The sequence below is a fragment of the Sorex araneus genome, chromosome 9 (genome assembly GCF_027595985.1).
Source record: "Sorex araneus isolate mSorAra2 chromosome 9, mSorAra2.pri, whole genome shotgun sequence".
Classification (NCBI taxonomy): Eukaryota; Metazoa; Chordata; class Mammalia; order Eulipotyphla; family Soricidae; genus Sorex; species Sorex araneus.
Genome location: NC_073310.1, coordinates 27,883,042 through 27,906,770, shown reverse-complemented (window position 1 = coordinate 27,906,770; position 23,729 = coordinate 27,883,042). Strand labels below are relative to the sequence as shown.

The 23,729-nt window shown below is 42.5% G+C and overlaps 1 protein-coding gene and 1 non-coding gene across 5 annotated transcripts in view; both read right to left on the bottom strand.

Annotated features, from left to right (window-relative positions):
- Positions 1–23,729, bottom strand: part of B3GALNT2 (beta-1,3-N-acetylgalactosaminyltransferase 2) — a 62,345-nt gene that overhangs the window by 19,641 nt on the left and 18,975 nt on the right. For 2 of the 4 annotated variants that reach the window (XM_055146711.1, XM_055146712.1), the window contains exons 4-11: positions 21,709–21,902; positions 16,488–16,583; positions 12,263–12,373; positions 11,633–11,711; positions 6,918–7,101; positions 4,552–4,677; positions 3,258–3,417; positions 2,487–2,543 (exon numbers count right to left, since the gene is read on the bottom strand). In XM_055146711.1, coding sequence (XP_055002686.1) covers positions 2,487–2,543; positions 3,258–3,417; positions 4,552–4,677; positions 6,918–7,101; positions 11,633–11,711; positions 12,263–12,373; positions 16,488–16,583; positions 21,709–21,902 — 1,007 coding nt within the window. Of the gene's footprint in view, positions 116–2,486; positions 2,544–3,257; positions 3,418–4,551; positions 4,678–6,917; positions 7,102–11,632; positions 11,712–12,262; positions 12,374–16,487; positions 16,584–21,708; positions 21,903–23,729 lie in introns of those variants that run through there. The other 2 variants (XM_055146710.1, XR_008631378.1) reach the window with 2 other exon arrangements.
- Positions 12,688–12,816, bottom strand: LOC129399009 (small nucleolar RNA SNORA66). The gene has a single exon (XR_008626858.1). It is a non-coding gene; the product is annotated as a small nucleolar RNA SNORA66 (small nucleolar RNA).

Below are 23,729 nucleotides of genomic sequence, written 5' to 3'. Positions count from 1 at the left end.
AAGGATCGCCACAGGATTCCTTCAGTTTCCACAGTTCTGTTAGTTCCTGTGGAGAATACTGAGGCGAAGACAACATTCCTGTTTCACAAGTCTTCTCACACAGCCAGAGGCTGTCCTGGTAAAAAAAACAAAACAAAAGCTGATTTGGGAGCAGGGGAACAGTAGAGAGAGAGGGAGAAAGCAAGCAGACAGACAGCTTCTATATTCTAAACGGAGCCGTGATTATCCAATGGCAATCCTATATGTGAATCACTGGCGGTTCTAGGGGAGTAGGGAAGGCGGGAAGGCACCCAGCCTGCTGCCCTTATGGCCAGTGGTTTCAGAAACAGCACAGTGTGTGCGCTGAAGGGTAGTTTAGAAGGAGTTCTAAAGAAATGAGGAAGCTTAGAATTCACAAATGGAGGCTTGCTATTTGCTATTAGGAGAAGGACAGAAGTAGTTAACAATATTCTGGGTACTGGACCAATGGGCTGGAGTGATAGCACAGCGGGTAGGGCATTTGCCTTGCATGCAGCCGACCCGGGTTTGATTCCTCTGTCCCTCTTGGAGAGCCTGGCAAGCTACCTAGTATCCTGCCCGCACGGCAGAGCCTGGCAAGCTACTCGTGGCGTATTCAATATGCCAAAAACAGTAACAACAAGTCTCACAATGGAGATGTTATTGGTGCCCACTCGAGCAAATCGATGAACAATGGGATGACAGTGCTACAGTGCAGTGACTGTACCAAATATTTTATAAACAAATACTCTCACAGAAACTCTTTGGGATAGGGATTATTTTTCTTTAAGAAATGAGTAATTGAAACAGTACAGTCACGGGCTCTGGGTAACAGCGCTGGGAATCCTGTCAGTGCTGTTTAACCCCCGAGTTTAAAATGACTCGAGCCAAGTTCTTAAAAATGACACTGGCCAACTTTGCAGGCACACAAACGAGCTACTAGTTTCCAGTAAAAAGAACAGAATACAGATATAGAAAAAAAATTCAGTAAGGGGACACAAAATTTCTGGATATAGTAGAAGCTCTATGAAAGCAGAGCCAACCTGAAGGCAAAGAAAAGCTGGCGAGTAGAAGGTGCTGGACTGAAATATGTCCCTTGAAGGTTCTACTGGGTTTTGTTTCCTGGGCCGCACCCAGCCGTGTTCAGGCATCACTCCTGGCAGGCTCAGGGGACCATATGAGGTGCTGAGGATCAAATCTTCGTTGGGCTTGAGCAAGGCAAATGCCCCACGTGCTGTATTATCACTCCGGCCCCTCTGCTGAGTTTTGAAAGGCCATGTCCAGACTGGCCTGAGACTCCCACAGAAGGCTGGGATCCCTAAGGGGCGAGTCTCGGAGGGGTGAGGGCTTGTGGGGGAGGTATTAAGGAAATAGAGCCGTGGAGAGCAGGCTGGTCTCAGTCCTGACCCTCGGTGGTATGGAAGAGGTTCTTTCCCGAGCACCTGGGACTAGAGCCCACACATAGGTGGTATGCAACTGGGGTCACACTCAGCAGACACCCAACTCCCAAGCTGGAAATTTTAAGTATTCATGATTAATGCCCTTAGGGTGCATGGCAGAAAAAATGCAAACACTCTCTGTAGGCGTGCATTTCCAAACTTTCAATAGTCTGCTGAAACAATACAAATTAAGGTCTGCGAAGATGAGCTATTAGCATTACTAGATCAATAAAATTAATCATATTCAATGTTAAATAATCAAAGATGAGAGGACCAAGCTGATGCATGTTATTTCTGTTCTCTTTTGGAATAAGTGTTTTGGTTTAGTGGTTATTTTTAGGTTTTTTTTGTTTTTTTTTTTTGGCTTTTGGGCAACACCCCGTGGTGCTCAGGGGACCTTATGGGATGCTGGGAGTCAAACCTGGGCCAACCATGTGCAATGCAAAACCCCTATCCTCTCTACTATCCCTCTTGCCCTTCTGGAATGAAGGTGGATCTGGGCCCACTCAGCAGGCACTGCACGTTCCTCTGTTCCCTACACCTTACAAGAACCAAGAATTCCAGAGAGAGCTTTGAAAAGACCAGATTTGTGCTTGTTTTCCTCACTACAATCCTACTTTGCATTTCTCATCTTCCTTCATTGTTTTTCCTGACTCAGCAATACACTTTTAAAACACTGGGTGCTTTTAAAGATTTCTTACAATATCACAATTCAGGTTATTTGTGTAGTCAAGACATGCAGGGTCCTTGGAAACTTAAGTTTTAAAGTGCAAAGAATTTCTGATTAAATGTATTAAAAGCTAATTCTTTCTTGTGCATAGGAGAACTTTCATCCAAAACATTTCCATTTTGTTTAAAGCCAGAAAAGTATTGCGTGAGAGAGAACCTAGGTGATGACTAAGAACTAAACTCTGATATCTGTGTGGATCAAAGTAAAACATATATAATAAACATATATAATGCTAGATCTAAAGATGCACTGTTTTCCCCCAAGATTTGGTAGATAGTTTGAGAAAATACCTGTGGCCAGCCCTTCTCAGACGTGCTTACCTGGTACCTCTTAGGTCCTATGGCTGCCATCCAAATGCCCATACTAACATCTTCACCCTATATATGCCACATAAAATTAAAATGCAAACATTTAAATGAATGCAACTTTATTTGTAAAGATAATTCTAGATCCTCCCATTGATAATTTTTCAACTTGATTTTGCAAATATTCTACTATGAAGTACAAAACATGTATCAATACTAATACAAAAGTATCAGCTAGTGGCGCACACACATACCACAACAGGAAAAGACTGAATCTCAGAGACTTGCCAGCCCACTCTTGTGGACCATAAGCCTCCAGCACTAATAGTATGAATGATTTGGTAGTTCTAATACCTGTGGAGAGTTGTTTACCAATACTCATCAGAATTAGTATAAAGAGAGCATTTATGGCCCTTGGGTGTGGCCCCATGGTACAACACTTGGCCTACATGTGTGAGGCCCTGGGTTCTATCCTCAGAATCCCCTCCCATTCACACACACAAAAAGCACTTTCTTTCGTCTTCCTTTGATGCACAGAAATCTTTATATTTCTCAAGGCACTAACAGGCTGAAAACATAGTAAGCCCCAGTTATTTAGAGATAGGATTCAGAGCCAAGATTTGGGTCAAAGAGTCTGTCCCTGTCCTTTACAGAGTGTTTCCTGGACAGAAAGAGTAACGTACTTGCCTACAAGGTAATGCTGGCTCTGCTCTCAGTGATACAATACTCTGCTGAACACTGGGTTTGATTAGTGTTCTTCTAGGAAAAAAAAAAATCATTAATTACCTGATAGGTCTTTAATCTCCCTGAGTTTCTGGCCAGCCAGTAGACGATGTCCCTGGAGATCACATAACCGGACCCACACGCAAAGGCCGGGTAAGCAGGACTAGGGTACTCCAGCTCCTGCCACTTCCCAGTTCGGTCAACAGCCCAGTTCAACCTGAAACTGAGAGTCAAGAGAATGGGCGTCTTTGTACTGGTCTGACACATATCTTATCACTATTAGGCTTGACTTCTTTGTTATGGTGGGTTTTTTTTTTTTGCTTTTTGGGTCACATCTGGCGATTCACAGGGGTCACTCGTGGCTCTGCACTCAGGAATTCCCCTGCTGGTGCTCAGGGGACCTTATGGGATGCTAGGAATCGAACCCGGGTCGGCCTTGTGCAAGGCAAACACCCTACCCGCTGTGTTACTGCTCCAGCCCCCTTGACTCCTTTGTTATAACACACACAAAAAAAATCTGTAGAAGCAAGGGTAAAATGAGAAAATATTCTTTTAGACCAAAGGAAGAATTGTTTTAAATATGACCAGTTTATTATATCCCCTTGAAATGCATTTGCCAAGTTTTTGAATAGAAAATACTAGACCATCCTGTGTGTATCTACTTAAAAAAAATTGCGTTTCCTTACTGTACTCCTGAAGAAACACAGAAAATAGTTTCTGAAGTATACCAAATTTATTCTAACATAAAAAATGTACCAACAGCTTCTTATCTGAGTACCACATACTTCTGGGGCATAAGGATAAAAGCCACATAATTTCCCTTCATTTAATCAGCCTGAGGCTTTTCATTTCAAGGAGCAAGGAGTTTTTTCCCATTCTAATTTCAGATTAATAAAATCCAGTAACCACGAGCCAAACAGGGAAATTTCCTATTTCAATCATGTTTTTTTGGTTGTTGTTGTTGTTTTGGGGCTACACCTGGGAGTGCTTGGGGTTTGCTCCTGGCAGTGTTCTGGGGGACAGTGTGGTGCTGGGGATTGAACTTGGACCTCCCACATCCCTGGCCCTCAGCCTCATTTTCTTTTTTTTTTTTCTTTTTGGGTCACACCCGGCGATGCACAGGGGTCACTCCTGGCTCTGCACTCAGGAATTACTCCTGGCGGTGCTCAGGGAACCATATGGGATGCTGGGAATCAAATCTGGGTTGGCCGCGTGCAAGGCAAACGCCCTACCCACTGTGCTATGGCTCCAGCCCCAGCCACATTTTCTTATAAAAATGACTTATACACTTCATTCTAAACTAATCACATTTTTATCAGATACAAGAATGCCAATAAGCTAACAATATTTAACTTACTTTCCCCACCAAAAGTTCGGCCCATCTAGATTCCTGTGGGCAATTCTATTAAATATAGCTTCTATGTCAATATAACAGTCGTCATCGGTCTTTAGCAATAAATCAAAGCTGGCTGTTTCCACAGTCCTGTTGGAAAAAACAACAATATGAAAGTCACTCTGTCCAGACAAGGAAGCAAAGCAGTACCAGTGTGTTGACATCGCTAACATTTTTAACTGAAATGTCACTATCCTACCTACATACTCCCCCCAGTGTCTTATTTCTCCAATATTGAGAAATTTTACTCTACCAGAACGTTACTATTTGTATTACTATTACGTTTCTTATTTGATTTTCACTAAATGGCATAACAGAGAAGTGCCAAGCTGACTTTAAAGGACATATGATGAAACACATGCTTAGGTACTGCTCCAGGTAGGCTGCCAAATTTCTCAGGAAGGAAGCCCGATGGAGAGGACAGGACTCGTACCCGCCTCTCACTCAGCGCACTGTTGGACAACAAAGTGTCTTCTACACTCTACGGCGCTCAGGAGATGGCTGTGGTTGTCAAAGAAACCGAGTCAAACCTTAAAATATATTCCCCCCTCTGAAATACTTTCCAACAATTAAACTATTGTAAATAAAATTTTGGAAGGCACAGGAAGGTGATTTCATTAGTATGGACTTAAAAAAAATGTATGTAATGACAATTAGAAAGAAAATGGATTCTTTCATTTCCCATTGACAATTCTTGCACATCTTTGTTGAAAAACCAATATTGCTGGGGAAGGAGTCAAATGACAGAAAGAGGAATGAAAGAAATACGGAGAAAGTTACAATCGGTCAAAAAACAGTAAATTTAACAATGGGTACACACCAAACAGTATAAACCTAAATTGAGAGCATAAAGTTTCAGAGTATTTCTTTTTTAAGAACTTTTTGTGATGCAGGACATTGAGGCCACTAATGAATTAATTGAGTAAAGAAGATGAACAAGGAGACAGTGTGGACAGTGGACAGGGAAGCCGGGCCCTAAAACATAGTGTTGTTAGAAGGTCAATACAGTAATTTCCAACTCTGTTTATTTTTTAGTTTACCCCAATGGTGCTCAGGGATCATTCCTGTAGGGGTTTGGGGGGATGATATGAAATACCTGGTATTTCACACTGGCTGTGTGCAAGGCAAACACCCTACCCACTGTACTATCTGGCCTTCCAACTTTATTTGTAGCGAGCTACCCTTTAGCTATAAGAGAATATCAAAGTTACATGAACTTGTCTCCTGCTTTGAAACATTACCTGTCACTAATTAGACTACCTCTCAGGATCAGGGAATTTTAGCTATAAATCACTCGATTTATTTCCACTGCTCAAGACACAGAAAGCAGACAGACCTGGAAACAATCTCACTGATAAGTTTTAAAATCAGTGACTATATTTTATAGGCATAGTCTAGACAGATACAGTTAAAGGTTTTTAATCCTACAGAGTAGACATTATCAGGGTATTACAAGAGTTACTGCAACAACAGAGTATTTCAGTAACTAAGCAGAGGACCCCAAACTTCTTTAGCCAACACAGCCCCACTTTCAAGAAAATGACTTAGGGCCTGCCTAGAAATCTACCACTTTCATGTGAACATGGAATTGCCCCAATTGAACCCAAGGCTGCTACTGACCCCTCCCCAAATCATTCTAGTACCCCATGGGGCAGTGTCACCCACTTTGGGAAATAATGAAATAAATTATTAATAACTACATATATGCTAAAATAAATTATTAATAACTACACATATGTGTATACCTATATAGTAGTTATTATTGCTTATATAGTAGTTATTATTGCTATAACCATTTAAAAGGCAGGAATTACAATTAAGACCTAAGAAATACCAAAGGATCAGAGTAGGCTTTAAAAGTGTTTCAATTTAACACTATATTAAGGTTTTAGAATTGGAGTAAGTAGTTTTTAAATGGGTGAAGAGACTGGAAATAGAATGCATATGTTCAGTTGAACAGAATTCAGTTTAGTAATCTGGGTACAAGACACAAACAGGTCAATAAGCTAGGTGGGCATGAATATAGCAAGGTGGGCATGAAAACATATTTCAAAACATACTGATTTTCATGTAACACTGACTTTAGATACCATGGCACATAGGAATGACTCCAATTTTTGTCTTTTTTTGGGATAGATTAATCTAATTCAAATTATGGATGTTTTAATCTAAATAAGAAATACCACCATTTTAGAAGGGAAGTTCCACAAAGAACAAGGATTCAGTAAGATCCAGATATTTATGGGGCTAAGGTAGGTTTGATTTTGAAAAAGTATCTCTATATCAAGCAATATAACAAATCTCAGTTAATGACTTTTTTTACAGCCTACCATCGATAGAAGTTCAGTAATTTTGCAGGGACATTCCGGTAAGTGTCAATGACATCCACAAAAACAATGTCATCATAGATGCTGCTTTCCTCCTTCAGTGCGGCATCTTCCTCGTGAAGATTCCTTATGTGATCACTAAGTCTTTGAGGGCGAGAATGAAGATTTTGTAAGAGAGCATCACCTTCTGGAATGGAAAAGTTGAGAGTTGGAGAAAAACACTATTGTGAACTTAAAACCCAGAACTGTAATTTCACATACATTAGACACTCTCTCCTGGGCAACCTGATGAAGATACAACTGTTGCCCAAGGTATTCGTATAATATAACTCATGAAGTTGACTCAGACATAATATCCCTAAAGATGTTTTAAGTGTTCATAAGGATCATAACAGGAAAAAGTGAGACCAACCTAAATTGATCCTGTTAGGAGACAGTGGTTAAATTGAGAATTTTCACATAATGGAAGGCAGCAGCTAAAAAAATTTACCTGAGGCAATCTCTGTCTTGGAGATTTGCCCAATCTAAATTGGGTCCTCCCCCTCCCCCCTCCCTCTCCTCCCCCGAGCCTCTCCTTCTGCCAGCCAGTGCTTTGGGATCACTCCTGGCAAAGCTCAGGGAGCCTCAAGGAACTGATAGTACCCGCTTTTGAACCCAGGTCGACTGCTTGACCAGGCTAGCACGTAACCTGCTGCACTCTCTCCCTCCCATTTTTTTTTTTTTGCTTTTTGGGTCACACCCAGCGATGCTCAGGGGTTACTCCTGGCTTTACACTCAGGAATTACTCCTGGCGGTGCTTGGGGGACTATATGGGATGCCGGGGATCGAACCCGGGTCGGCCGCGTGCAAGGCAAACGCCCTACCCGCTGTGCTATTGCTCCGGCCCCTCTCCCTCCCATTTTTTCCTAAATAAAAGTATACTAAAAAATTCACTTATTTGGGGGCTGGAGTTATAGTACAGTGGGTAGGATGCTTGCCTTACAAGCTGAGTTTTCCTTCCTGGCATTGTACCTGGTACCTGGAGTCTTCCAGGAGTAAATCCAGAGCACAGAGCCAGGAGCAAGCCTAAACACTGTTGGATGTGGGTCACAATCCAACCACTCCTCCAACAAAACAGGGGGCTGGATCAATAGTACGGTGGGTAGGGTGCTGGCCTTTCATGCTGCCGACCCGGGATCAATCCCTGGCATCCCATCACCAAGAGTAATTCCTGAGGGCAGATCCAGGAGTAACCACTGAGCATTGCCAGATGCGGCCCCTCAAACAAAACAAAATAAAAGATTCACCTGTTCTTTAATTTTTATTTTCTAGGTTTGGGGAGCCACACCTGGTGGGAGTTGGGGCTAACACTGCTGGGTTGTAGGTGGGGAGGGATTGAAACTGGGCCTCCCACATGCAAAGAATATGCTCATCTGGTGACCTCCAACCCTCGTCCCTGATCTTGCATACTAAAGGGACACCAAGAAAATGATGTAAAAAAGAGCATATCACTTGGGGTCAGAGAACCGGCACAGGAGGTAAGACACTTGTGTGGCATGTGACTGCTTTAGCTGACCATAGTTGGATCCTGGTCCCACACATGGTCCCCTGAGCAGTGCTGGGCAGGACCCCCAAACCCATTCACCAAATAAACAACAACAACAAAAAACACTGCTATTTTATAGATGTGACATAAACACACAGATCTCAACTGTAAAATACTCTAATCAAGACTTTGTTATGTAAGTCCACAACATGAGTCGTGGAAAGGAGAACAGAGAAAGAAGGGTGTACGTGAATTTCAGAACGGTTACTTTTTAGAAGTGAAGGACAGGAACAGAGGTAAGAAGAACTAATTACATGGGTGCATGTGAGGGACAGGAAACATTAACTGGATCTGTGTTCCTTTCTTTCTTTTTGGGAGGAGGGATTGGCGATGTTCAGGAGTCACTCCTGGCAGTGCTCAGGAGCCAGGCAGTGTCAGAGCACCTTTGCCCTTGTACTATCTCTCTGGCCCCTGTAATGCTTTATTTTTTTTTAAAAAAAAGCAATTATGACAAAAAGTAGTATTTGCTAGTTCCGAACAATATGCTGAACATGGGTACTTTCAATATGCTGAAAAATAGCATTCGCTATTTTTCATGTATTTATCATATAATGAAATGGTTGCTAATGTGCTTTATTTTGCAATCTCATAGGCTTAATGAATCATTTGTTACATTTGTGCAGGAACTGTTTACAGATCCTACTAATTAGGTAGAAATAATTTCACTGGGGCAGAATTTCTCAAGTCTCAAATTAAAGAAACTTTCTAAAAATAATAAGTGGGTGACTCAGAAGCAGGGAAATGAAGCTAAACAGTGATTCAACATTCTGTCCTTTGTAACTGCATATGGAAAGACAAAAAAAGGAGGGGATTTCTGACTCTGCCACTTGAAGACTTTTGGCACTAACCTGTTCTTCAGGAAGCAAGACTTGAATTAACTGGCAAAGAAGGAAATCTGCGAGACAGAGTCAGATGGTGTGTTATGCACCTACGCCTCATCCCTAGAGTAAGCTGCTTTAGGAAACTGACCTGCTCTCCTTTCCTGAGTTCTCACAAGAGCTGAATCATTACCTGCCCTCTTGTGAGTTAAGCAAGTGGTACCCTCCTTGGCAGATGATCTCATATGAAAAATCTCAGGCCTGGGAGCTAGGGATGTAGCTCAGCAGCAGAGTACTTGATTTACACATAAGAGATCTTAGGTACGATCCCCGGGACCTCTCCCCGTCCAAATATCTGAGCTAGAATTAAGTGGTTTTTCTTTCCTTGGCGTTTGGGCCACACCTAGCAGTGCGTGGGATGGGGGGGGACGACAAGGACTCCTCCTGGCCTATTGCTTTGAGGGTCAGGTTATAGCCGAGATTGAATCTGCGCCTCCCACCGGCATAGCATGTGGGTGGGAATAGGTGAATAGGTGAATCTCTATTTTAGGGTTAGGGTTAGGTTAGGTCGCCCTTTGTACTACCTCTCTGGCTCTGCATCCCCAAATCTTTTTTTTTTTTTTTTTTGCTTTTTGGGTCACACCTGGCGATGCACAGGGGTTACTCCTGGCTCTGCACTCAGGAATTACTCCTGGTGGTGCTCAGGGGACCACATGGGATGCTGGGATTTGAACCCGGGTTGGCCGAGTGCAAGGCAAATGCCCTACCCGCTGTGCTATCGCTCCAGCCCCTGCATCCCCAAATCTTAAATCTCTGTTTTAGGGGGTGAGGGGGGCAGTTCTGGCTTTGTGCTTGGGGGCCATACCAGATACAGTGCTGGGATTTAAACAGCTGCTGCAGAGGTTTCTTATAAGAAATAGGCAAGCTGATTCTCTGACTTATTTATTTCTGGGCTTCCCATGTAGTGCTCAACTCGGCTGTGGAAGGCAGTTCAGGCTCAGCAGAGCTGGGAGCCCCCTGGACTGCAGTCAGTGGTGCTCCAAGGCTACGAGATGCTAGGACTGAACTCAGGGACTCGGAAGACAAGCTGCTTCTTTTTTATTCTCTCTTTCACTTTTACAAGCTACCGAGAGTATCCCACCCGCACGGCAGAGCCTGGCAAGCTACCCGTGGCATGTCTGATATGCCCAAAACAGTAACAACAAGTCTCACAATGGAGGTGTTACTGGTGCCCGCTTGAGCAAATAAATGAACAAAGGGATGACAGTGCTACAGTGCTACTCAGTGGTGCTCAGGAGGGACCCCTGGCAATGCTCAGGGGAATCATAAATGCCTTATCTCTGGTACTATCTGTGACCCCACAAGCCTTTTCTTAAATAAAAATGCAAAGGCTCTAGAATAGTCAAACAGTATTTTGCAAATGACAAAAGCTGGAGGACTCACAATTCCTGAATTGAGATTTTGCTACAAATTGACACAACCAAGCCAGAGAGGAAAAGTTCCAGGATTAAGGCGGATGCCTGACACGTGGCTGACCCCAGTTTGATCGTGGAGCACGAATGGATGTGGCCCGGGAGACTCCCCAAGCCCGGCTAATCCCTGGCACCACAGAGCCTGACTGGCACTACATTGTCAGGTCCTGACCAAGGACTACTGGCCTGGTTGGTCCAGAATCACAGGGAGTGGCCTCAGGGCCCCCCCAGTACCCCTTGAGAGACCTCTCCCCAACACCACAAAACAAAGTTATAGATAATCATTACAGTACAGTCCTGGCATAAAGAACAGACACTTGACTTAATGTAACAGGATCAAGACTCCAGAAAAGGTAGAAGATACAGTGAATAGGCGAGTGAGTGGCTGGGTGGAGGACAGGGCCAGTAAGGGACTGTTAATGGGTACAGGGTTTCCCTGTGGAGCAACAGAAGTGGTCTGGAATGAGTGGGAATGGTTGCGGAACTTTGAACATGTGGAAAACGACTTAATTAAAAGACTTTGAGACTATTATTCTGTGCGGGCTTCCCTACTGGTGCCAAGGAACCCAGAGCGACTCCTGGCGACATCCAGCCCAGAGGTGTCAGGTCTGATGGTTAAGTATGAGCCAGGTACTTGTGCCAACAGGAGTGTTAGTATACCTGGTCCTCAGGGATCCCCCTGGAGCCTTCCCCTCCTTGAACTATTTCCCTGATCCAAGTGATATTCTATTTACGACCCCCCAAAAAAATTAACTGGTAAAATCACCAGTTATGTCAAAATACAGATTAAGATTAGGTACGTGAGATTTAGCATGTTTTTCAGCTTTCACCACATTGACTTACCCTGAATAGTATAAATAAAACCACCTGCAACTCCCTCCACGCCTTCCATGAACTCATGAGGCAAAGCACCCTCTCCAGCCTGGGATGAAATACAGGCACTCAGTTTCATTGCTAAAAATACATTTCTTATAGTTCAAAATTTACTTTGTGAAAAAAGTACAATATGACTCCACAGCAGATAAATTCATCTAAGATGCTAGTATACTGCACTATTAGAATGATATCAATATTCTACTTTAGTTCTTTGGTTCTATTTTGTTAGAAAAATTCATCTAAGATGCTGGTGTACTACACTGTCAGAACAGGATCAGTATTCGACTTTTGTTGTCGAATTACAATATTAAAGATCAGGTACACACAGTAGTTCATATAGGGTTCAGAACTCAGACTTACAAAGGATCACATGTTCTTTCCTTTGCTGGTGCTGGGGGAAGGGGCTATTACTGACTTTGTGCTCAGAGATCATATGGGTTAGTGAACCAGGATCCGTTGCAAGCTAGGCAAGTGCCTTAACCACAGAAGATTCATTGTTCTATACTGCCTGGGTTAGTGGAGAAGTACATTTAAAAACAAACATATGTTAAGACACGCTAAGGTATGCCAAATAACTTTCCAGAAAGGATGGCTTACAGTAACGACTCTCAGGACTCCCCCTCCGTCATTGACTGTCACTTTGTGGAGATTTCTTGCTGGCAGGCCTTGGAGATCTTGGCTCTCCCACACAATGGTACCTTCAAAGCTCTTTGTGGAAAGATAAATGGTGTGTCAATTGCTTTATTATTGCCAACCAGGGTTGTAAGTAAGTTTTTAAAGAAAGTTTTTACTTCTAAGACACATCAGTTAAAAAATTTAATTCACCACTCTACCACACCATTGCTAGTATTCTTGTGTCTGTTTTTTAATTCTCTTTTTCCAGGTAGGTCTGAAAAAACAATTACAATGACTCTAGACAATTTTATATGCTGTGCTGCTATCTGTCATTTCTCAGTATGGGAAAACAATTTCCTATGCAACCACTATCTACAGCAAAATAAAAAACCAACAAAAATCATTTCTACTACATAGGATGGATAGAAACTTCAGTAGCATCTGAAGTTAATACAGCTGTATCACTGCAGTTAACTTTAGCAAACCTGGTTCCCCTCACTCCTGCAACGTAATGCAGTTAATGATCAAGTCTGCATAAAAAACATTATTTTTTAAAATGTATGTATAATATTGGCTGGAGCGATAGCACAGCGGTTGGGCTTTCGCCTTTCATGCAGTCGACCCGAGTTCGATTCCTCCACCCCTCTCGGAGAGCCTGGCAAGCTACTGAGTATCGAGCCCGCGCGGCAGAGCCTGGCAAGCTACCCGTGTGTATTGGATATGCCAAAAACAGTAACAATAAGTCTCTCAATGAGAGACGTTACTGGTGCCCGCTCGAACAAATCGATGAGCAACAGGATGACAGTGATCAACAGTGACAGTGATTGTATAATATACCATTGAGTGTATGCATTGTAATTCACTCAAATATTTTCTACTGCCAGATATTTGGTTGTCATCAATCAGTGAGCTATGATTCAGTATAAATATTTTCTGCTATTTTATTTATTGCTCAGGACTTACTCCTGGCTCTGTGCTCAGGGATCACGCATGGCGTGATATGATTTCTAATTTGCCATCCAACCAAAAGTAGCTTTGTCATCCAAACAAGAATAGGCTTTTTATGAAAGTTGTTTTCAGGTTTTACTGTACTACTGAAGAAAATATGAAACTAGAAAAGTAAATATTTGAAAAGAAACACATAGCACACCGCATTTTAAATTTGTGACCCCACTGAGACTTATGCTTCACACAGAGACTCACACAATGAAAATATTATATACCAGAGATTTGCGTATTTGACAAGTTAAACACTGACATGTCACTCTAGTAGACTGTGAAGTCTGGAGGAAATAAGATGATCAACAAACCACCTACTTCTCTCAAATGGAATAAGCAATCTCTTTTCTTCTTTCATTTGTTGATATTACAGAGACAAACCATTCATCACTATCACTATCTGCTCCTTTCTTTTGGCTAGCATGTCCACTTACGCCCTCAAGTAGTGATCAGGAGGCCTAAGAATTCTCAGCCAATCAGGACATCGATTCAATGCCCATGGGTGCAATGCTGCTCGGGCCCTGCAGGGCCAGGGATTAGCTGGGCCTCCCAAGAGATGTTTGGGGGCATCTAGGGCCACAACTGGCAGTATCAAATGGGGCAGGAGGGGGGCTCTGAGGTACTTTCGGTAATACTCAGGGCAGACTGTAGTGCCTGTAATCAAAATGGGGTCAGCCAACTGCAAGGCATGTGCCTTAACCACTATACCACCTCTCTGGAATCTTCAAATCTTTTTCTTTTTGCCTTTTGGGTCACACCCAGCGATGCACAGGGGTCACTCCTGGCTCATGCACTCAGGAATCACCCCTGGTGGTGCTCAGGGGACCATATGGGATGCTGGGAATCGAACCTATGTCGGCCTCGTACACGGCAAATGCCCTACCCACTGTGCTATTGCTCCAGCCCCCTTCAAATCTTTTTTTTTTTTTTTTTTTGCTTTTTGGGTCACACCCAGCGATGCTCAAGGATTACTCCTGGCTTTGCACTCAGGAATTACTCCTGGCGGTGCTTGGGGGACCATATGGGATGCCGAGGATCGAACCCGGGTCAGCCGCGTGCAAGGCAAACGCCCTACCCGCTGTGCTATCGCTCCGGCCCCCCCCCCTTCAAATCTTTTTAACAACACTTAGGAATTGAATTTTTTTCCTGCCAGGGTGTTTCAGTTTTTATTTAAAATGTCATTAAGGGTGGGAGCGATAGTACAGTGGGTAGGGCACTTGCCTTGCATGTGGGCCAACCCGGGTTTGATTCCCAGCATCCCATGTGGTCCCATGAGCACCACCAGAAGTAATTCCTGAGCGCAGAGCCAGGAGTAACTCCTATGTACCACTGGGTGTGGCCCCCAAACAAAAAATAAATAGACATGTAAATAAAATAAAGGAGATCACTGATATGTCTATATATCAATATATATAGTATCAATTAATTGTTAAGTCCAAATTCTATGGTCCAAATAACCATAGAATACTTATAGATGTGTGACTGTGTTACTGCACAAATGGGAATGCTGTTAAGAAAACATTTCTGGGCTAGTCAGTAGGACTGCTCACTTGTTTCCACATGTTATCTCAGCTATGTAATGTTTTAGGATAAACTGTAGCTGGTCTGAAATGACTGGGAACCAGCCCCTTATTGTGGTTGTATAGCACCGAGTTTAGAAATGCCCTCAGACGAGACTCAAACAGCCTAGAACAGTCGAGGTGTGGGTAATACTGGCCTGTCCTTTCTCCACAGGGAGCTTAAGTTTACTGAGTAACTTCCACCACAGTGCTCGAGAGGCACACCCAATTCCATCAGGCACTCCCAGCCCTCTGTATTTATCTTTAACCTCTCCTTCCCCTATCTGTTAATCATTGCATCCCCAAATCAGACCCTGTGACTTCTAAGGTCAAATTTTTCTGAGGACTCTGGGTTTTGTATACGTAAGTGAAATATTGCTGTTCTCTTTCCTTTGTGTCCTCTGCATAGTTTATTTTTTAGTGCAATGTCCTTTTTTGTATAGACACAGGAATACAGTTAATACTATGCTTTTGTATCATGGGAGTTAACTGACTCCAAATCATATTTACTCCTGGGCATCTGCCATGTTTACTTAAGCCTCAGTTGCCCTTAGTTCCTAATACCCCAAAATGGGGGTCCCTCCAAGGGACAAGGATGGACCCAGGGCAAGCCATAAGCTACGCTGGCATAAAAACGGAATAAGCTAAGTGCCATAAAGAAGTAAAAAAGTTAAGAGTAACTCTTATGACCCAAAACAAAGTAACTGAATAAGGATATTGCTGGGATTAGGGAAGACTAATCTGACTGTTGTCTGGGGTATGTCCCCAGGAAGAGACACTCTTTAAGCTAAATATATCTCTTATTGTGTTCATACAAAATGACTAGAAATATTATTAAAAAGTTAAGACGACAGTTTACTGGCTAAGGAAAGGAGAAAGCAATACACCATTATTTGGGCTTCCATCCTTGGGTGGATCTCCTAGCAGGAATCCAGAGTGCTAAACATTTTTTTTTTCTTTTTGGGTCACACTCAGCGATGCTCAGGGGTTACTCCTGGCTTTGCACTCAGGAATTACTCCTGGCAGTGCTTGGGGGACCATATAGGATGCCGGGGATCGAACCCGGGTCGGCCGCATGCAAGGCAAACGCCCTACCCGCTGCGCTATCGCTCCGGCTCCCAGAGTGCTAAACATTTAAGGTGAGATTTTGCCCTTGAGTATCTCCTAGAACTTTCCCTGAAGGAAAGGCTTTACATATGTTCCTTGTTTATGATATGTTCAACCACACCTATGTATAATTTCTACCCCCAATCCTTGATTTCTCTATAACTAGCACTGTGAGACTCGAATAAATGGCCACTGATAACCAACCAACTTGGTGGCTCCTGTTTCCTTCTTCGTTCATCTGTCACTGTTAGCCAGCCATGGTGGGGGAATGGTGATTGGCCCCAAAAGCACCGAGGGGACCCTTGGGTCACGGCAGGCAGGCCGGAGACCCCATCATCAAAGAACAGCAACATCGAGGTTCCTGAGTAACAGTCCATCCCTGGCTACGTAATACTTAATACTTGACAACCATACTGGAACTTAACTCCAGTGTCAGCTACCACTTTGGAGAGCAGTCCAGGTAGCACTAAATATCAAGTGCCAGCCTTGGAATGCACATACCCCTGCCCCTGGGAGACTGCCCAGTAGATTATGTCCTGTACCTCTGGTAAGATGAACTGCTCCACAGGCTTGTACCACAGCTTGTTCACCTGCACACCACAGCTCGGAGGACTAAAACGAGCAACAAAGAGGGCTTCCTACAAATTGGGGGGAAAGAGAGAAAGAGAAGACAAGAAGAAATACTTCATATTAGACACTGCACAAGCAATTATTTTTTTTTTGTGGCGGTGGGGAAACCCAAATGGTGCTTTTTGAGGCAAAGGAGATTCTTGACCAACTAACTCAGCTCTTCAGTGCTGGGACCCAAGGCTGCAGTGCTGGCAACATATTTTAAACCTCTCATTAAGTTAAATTCTCAATGGTCCAAACTGTGGCTGCTAAGACTATTCTGTACTTTATACAACTGAGTTTTCTAGTACAATCATGGTTAAATAAAAACATCTAAGATTAAACTTGTCAAGAAGTTCCAAAACACTTAATACACACAATCTTTAAAATCAATACAAAAAACAAACCTTGATATGAGGAGCACTAGGAGTATGAGGTACTGTTAAGCCATTTTTCAAAAAGATGTAATTTTATAGGGTACAGAATTAAGATGAAGGACCCTAAATTTCTATACCGAACAAACATAGTCAGGAACCCTCTTCAAAAAGAACTTTTAGAAGACATGACAAAAACTAAATGAATATTACAAAGAACCAATTCACTTTATATATATTGTTTTCTTTGGATTCTTCATTTGTTTCAGGGAAAAAAATCCTTATTTTCATACCTATTTTTTCCCACTGTTGCTACTGTTGCAGGGAATACACCCAGTACCACACTGAGGTGCCAGGGCCACTCCTGATGGTGCTACAGAGTCATGTGGGTCAGAGTTCTACCCCAGGGTACCACATATGCAAGCCATGGACTTTACCACTTGAGCCATACTCCTGGAGGGCCTAAGGTATTAATCCTTCCTATTCTGTTTTTTCTTTTCCTGGTTTTTGGGCAATAACTGGTGATACACAAGGGTTATTTCTGACACTACATTTAGGAATTACTCGAGATTCTCAGGAGACTATATGGGATTCCAGGAATCAAACCCAAGTCAGTCATATGCAAAAGAAATGTCCTATCTACTGTACTATCATTCCAACCCTGTCCTATTCTTATAGACCAACTTACCACAGGCAAAAATTCTGTTGAAGCTATCAAAACCATGAAGAAGTTCAGAATTAAGGGGACTTTAAAAAATTAACTTAAAGATTAACAATCAGTTTCAGGCAATGCAGTTCATAATACTTTTTGCTAAATGACTACTTCAGAGTATTACTATTCAGTTGAGTCTGTATCAATGAAACCTTTAAACACAATACTATCTGAACTATACTTCCTATACTTGAATAGCTTTAAACACAATACTATGTGAACTATAATTCCTATACTTGAGTAACACAATAAAGCTCTTTTTAGTCATTATAAAGGTCAGAACCATCATCAGAATATTTATGTCATTTATGTCATTAAACATAATTATAAACTCTTTTAGATTCTGTAGAAGGTAAAATAAGAAAAGTTTCCTTAAAATAAATAAACAAAGTTCTGCTTTCAATAGTACTAAACCTTTGGTGCCAGAGCAATAGTTCAGTGGGTAGGGAGCTTGCCTTGCACACTGCCAACCTGGGTTTTATCCCTGGTACCACATATGGTCCCCCAAGTCCTCCACGAGTGATCCCTAAGCTCAGAGCCAGAAATAAGTACTGAATATTGCTGGGTAGGCCCCTAAAACCAATAATACCAAACCAATTCTCTAGGTGCTTATAAATAGACAAAATCATAAAAATATCTGAAGGCAGTAGAGTGCAAAAAAAAAAAGGCGGTGGAGGCAGGAAGCAACTGATGAAAAATCACCTTGAAGAAAAGAAAGATACTCGATCTGTGCTATCTTCCTCTCTTTTTTTGGGGGGGGCCTGGGTGAAGGGTTGAGTCACACTTGGTGATGATGCTCAGGGATTCAGATCAAGGTGACAGTAATTGCCTCTGCATGCAAGGCAAATGCTTTATCTTTTGTACTATCTCTTCAGTCCCCCACTTCAATTTTTAAATGGTTCTTCTTAGGCACATCTTCAGGAACAACTGAAAACTTGGATTAAAAACTGCAACAACTGGGGCTAAAACAACAGTACAGCAGGTAGGGCGTTTGCCTTGCACCTAGCTGACTGAGGTTGAGGTTCAATCCCCAGAATCCCACATGGTTCCCAAGCACTGCCAGGAGGAGTGATTACTGGGTACAGAACCAGGAGTAAATCCTGAACACCGCAAGGTGTGCGCCTACCCCCCCCCACCCCAACAACAACAACAATAAAAAAAAACCCCTACAACAATTTAGTATTTTTTAAATGGGCAAAAAGACTGGGGACGTAATTGCTCTTCATGTATGAGTCCTATGTTTGATCCCTGACACCACCCCTATTCTGCCCATAATAAGGGTACAAAAAGACCTCAAAACTTCTTCAAAAGATACAGACATGGTCTACAAACACAAGGGGGGAAAAAGTGCAGCATCACTGTCACTGGCACTGTCATCCCGTTGCTCATCGATTTGCTCGAGCGGGCACCAGTAATGTCTCCATTGTGAGACTTGTTATTACTGTTTTTGGCATATCCAATATGCCACAGGTAGCTTGCCAGGCTCTGCCATGGGGACAGCATCACTTATTAGTATTGAAATGCAAAACAAACCATGAGGCCATCATCTCAAGCTTGTGAGAATGGCCAATAAGACTGCAAACAACAAATGTTGGTGAGGGTGTGAAGAAAAAAGGAATTCTGGTACACGGTTGTTGGAAATGTACCCAAGATTGGGTCCACTGGTTTAGCCTCTATGGAGAATGGCAAAGAGCTGCAACTCAAAGGGTCAGTGCATATACTCCGAAAGCAGGGGGGACTCATGAATACCCAGCTGGAAGTAGCCCCTGAGCACTGCCAAGAGTGACCCCAGAACTGAAACAAATAAAAATAAAAAATAGTTTCCAAAGTAGGAAATTCCATTATCACTTCCAACCAATGATCTGAAGGATATGAATAAAAAAATAATTCAAAAGGATATTTGTACCACTATGTAGGACTGGAGTGATAGAACAGTGGGTAGGGCGTTTGCTTTGCACGCTGCCAAACCGGGTTGGGTTCCTCCATCGAGCTACCGAGAGTATCCTGCCCACATGGCAGAGCCTGGCCAGCTACCCATGGTGTATTCGATATACCAAAAACAGTAACAACATGTCTCACAATAGAGAAGTTACTGGTGCCCGCTGGAGCAAGTTGGTGAACAACCGAACGACAGTGCTGCAGTGTATGTTCATAAGAGCCTTGAATCAACCCAACTACTCACTGACAAATGACTGGGTAAAGAAACCTACATATACTCAAGAAATATCACTTTGTCATTGAAAGAGTTGAAACTGTGCCATTTGGAATAAAATGGATGGAACATGAGGTGATATGCTAACAACAATGTAAACAAGCTGAAAAAAAAAACCCAGTAACACTAGACTCTGAAATTTCTACTCATTGCCATGTCTCTGGCATGCATTGTGTATCTTGTGCACCAGCCCTTTGAGCTAGCTCCCCCATCCAAAAGAAACAAAATTACTATAGAAGTCTTATACTCTATGAAATGCAAAAAGTTGTTCTTCAGGTATTAAAAATTGTACCATGTAGAAACCTAGATATTCAGGAAGGAATGAGGAACAGCAGAAATGATAAATATGTGGACTAATATAAGCAATTTTCTCCATATTACCATACATTTAGCTGCTTAATGAAAAATGATAACACTTTATTGAGTTTATAGCATATATAGATATGATGCATACAACAAAGTAAAAAGATGCAGGATGGTAAATGAAAATATATAGATGTAAGTTCCTTATACATGAAGGAACTAATGAAAACATTCAAGGAGACTAAATTCAAGATTTTATTATAAGCCTTATGTTAGCCATATGTGTGTGTGCGCGCACACACACACACACACACACACAAGCACACACAACAGAACAAAGAGTCACAGCTAATAGGACAAAGGTGAGAAAACGAAATTCTAGGGCTGAGTACATGCTTTGCATGTCGGAGGCCGGCCATGAACCCTGGCTTCACATGGACCCTTGAGTACAGAGCCAAGAATAGTACCTGAGCAATGCTGATGTGGCCCAAAGATCAAAACGAAAACAAAGAAAAAATTCAACTAATTTATAAGCGAGAAAAAGAGAAATAAAAAGGTAGAACAGAAAACAGTAAAAACTGAAATCTAACAACTTCAGTAATTACATTAAATATAAATGAAATAAATGCTTCATGTAAAAAGGCAGAAAATTTCAGAACAGATAAAAAAGCAGCCTTGGTCAGAGAAATAGCTCCAAGGGCTGAACAAACAGTTTACATGCGATAGACCCAGGTCTAATTACCAGTACCACATGGTGCCCTTAGCACTGCAAGGAGTGATCCGGGAACACAGAGCCAAAAGCAGTGCCAAGTGACCACCAGGTGTGGGCCTCATCAACACCCCATACCCTACCCTTTCCATGCAAAGGGCAGGGCCTTGCTGTATACAAGAAACACAATTTGGGGCCAGAGCGATAGCACAGTGGAAAAGTTGCTTGCCTTGCATGTGCCTGACCTGGGTGTGATCCCCAGTACCATATATGGTCCCCGGAGCCCCGCCAGAAGTGATCCCTGAGGACAGAGCCAGGAGTAAGCCCTGCATAGCCAGGGGTGACCTAAAAACCAAAAACTCCTCCCCCCCCCACAATTTCTCTGCCCAAATCAGACTGCCCCAAATAACAGAAACTGTCTTAAAATTTTATTCCCATTAAGTCCTTACTACAAAACAATTCAAAACAACTGTGTTATATTAGTGAGAAAATTTTATAATTAGAAGAAGTAATAGTTTCATATGCCAAAAAAAATCTAAGCTTTTATATTCATTACAACTTTTGAAATTCTTTAGGCTTCAGTAATAACTACGTTGAGAATTTACAATCTGGCCCAACTTCTTTTCTAGACAGAACACATTTATTCATCGGTATTTTCTTCCCAAACCAACATACTGTATTAAAACCTATCCAATCAATAATGGAAAATGGTGAATTCTCCCAACCAGATATATATAATATATATATAATATATAATTACATATATATATATATCTGTCCAACCGACTATTTGCCATTATTGAAAAAGAAAAATGAGAAAAATCTTGTGCCAAGCCGTGCATACCTCCTGTTCCGCCTGATAAAGCTTGACGGTGATGTTCCTCTGGAAACCCGCATTACTGGCATCAGAAAACACTCCCAGACTGGTAATGACAATTGGATAGAGAACTCGGAAGCTCACACTGACAACTTGGTCCTCTGACAGCCCTGATGACGTATCTTCAGAAAGGCTGAATGCTTCAATTTCCTGATTCAAGACTGAGGAATTAACGAGAAATTAAACTTTGTATCATCTAACATGCTGTAATATTTAACTTAAAAAAAAATGCTCCTAGGGCTGAAGAGACGGACAGTACAATGGGAAAGGCCTTTGCCCTGCAAGCAGCCAACTCGGGTCTGATCCACATCACAAGATATTGGTCTCCTAATTGCCCCCAGGTGTAACCCCAGAGCACAGTGCCAGGAGTAGTCTCTGAGAACTGCCATGTGTGACAGAACCTGCCACAAAACAAAAGGGCTTCAGGGACACCTGGGATGTGGCTCAGTGGCACAGCACCTGCCTTGCAGGCATCTTTGAGTCTCTGGGTTCAATTTAGACACACACAATAAATAAATGTTTCAGTAATATGGCTGTTTCTAGGAAAAGGAAACTTTTTTTTTTTTTGCTTTTTGGGTCACACCCGGCGAGGCACAGGAGTTATTCCTGGCTCCTGCACTCAGGAATTACTCCTGGCGGTGCTCGGGGGATCATATGGGATCCTGGGAATCAAACCCTAGTCGGCCTTATGCAAGGCAAACACCCTACCCTCTGTGCTATCACTCCAGCCCTGGAAAAGGAAACATTTTGTTGTCAAAGAATGATATTTTCATCCAGTTGCATCTATGTACTCAATGATTAAAACTGCTTTAACAGACTTTTTTCTTGTTTTGAGCCACTGCTTTAATGGATTTTTCTATACATATACATGCATTTGTACTTAAGTATAACTGTCACAAAAGAATATTAAATTCAAAGGTATCTATTAGCAAATATTTAAAACATTAGTGATATAAATAGTTCCTATTATAGTCACATATAGTCTTGTTCTGCAAATTCTGAAAGTCCTACTTTTTGTTGGGCAACTTAAAATATTTGCAAGGGCCGGAAAGTCAGCAAAGCAGCAGGACTCCTGCCTTGCACATGGCCCACCGGGTTTGATCTCTGGCATCTATAAGGTTCTCAGAGCACCACCAGGAGTGATCCCTGAGCACAGAGCCAGGAATAAGACCCAAGCATAGCCACGTAAGGCCACAAACCTAAAAAACAAACAAAGAAAAGTCCCAAATGACACTGAACAACATGGTATTTGAGGAGCTGCTATGGGCATGTCCAACCTATTTGTTTCATCAGAACTATTGTTTGGTTGTATGCTAATGTCCAGTTTACAGGTTAAGAAACGAAAGCCCAGAAATTTGCCCAAGGTCACATAAAGTGGGAAAGCTGGCAATCAAAACTGAATTCCAGTTCAAAGCCTCCTTACATTTCACCCTTAGATCTTTTTTTTTTTTTTTGGCTTTTTGGGTCACACCCGGCGATGCACAGGGGTTACTCCTGGCTCATGCACTCAGGAATCACTCCTGGCGGTGCTCAGGGGGCCATATGGGATGCTGGGAATCGAACCCGGGTTGGCCTCGTGCAAGGCAAACGCCCTACACACTGTGCTATTGCTCCAGCCCCCCCCCACCCTTAGATCTTTAATCAGAGCTAAAACAGTCTATTTCAAATAATTTTTCAGTTACCATGCATCAATTAGGACAAATTATATGAAGTGCATACGGCTGAGAAATCAGTGCCACCTTAGAGCAATAGTACAACATCCCAAGTTATTATTGTGGAGGGAGGAGCCCCCCAGCAATGCAGGCCCCACAGTTTGGGGTATAAACAAGTGATGAAGAGCCGCTCTGGCCTAGTGATGTGGGGACCCCCACCACAATCACCCCAGGGGCACTCAGGAGGTCACGTGGTGCTGGAGAGCAAACTCATGGCCTTGTGCGTGCAGGACTGGAACTCTGCCACCTGGCCTTAAAATTTTATTTTAAAATATT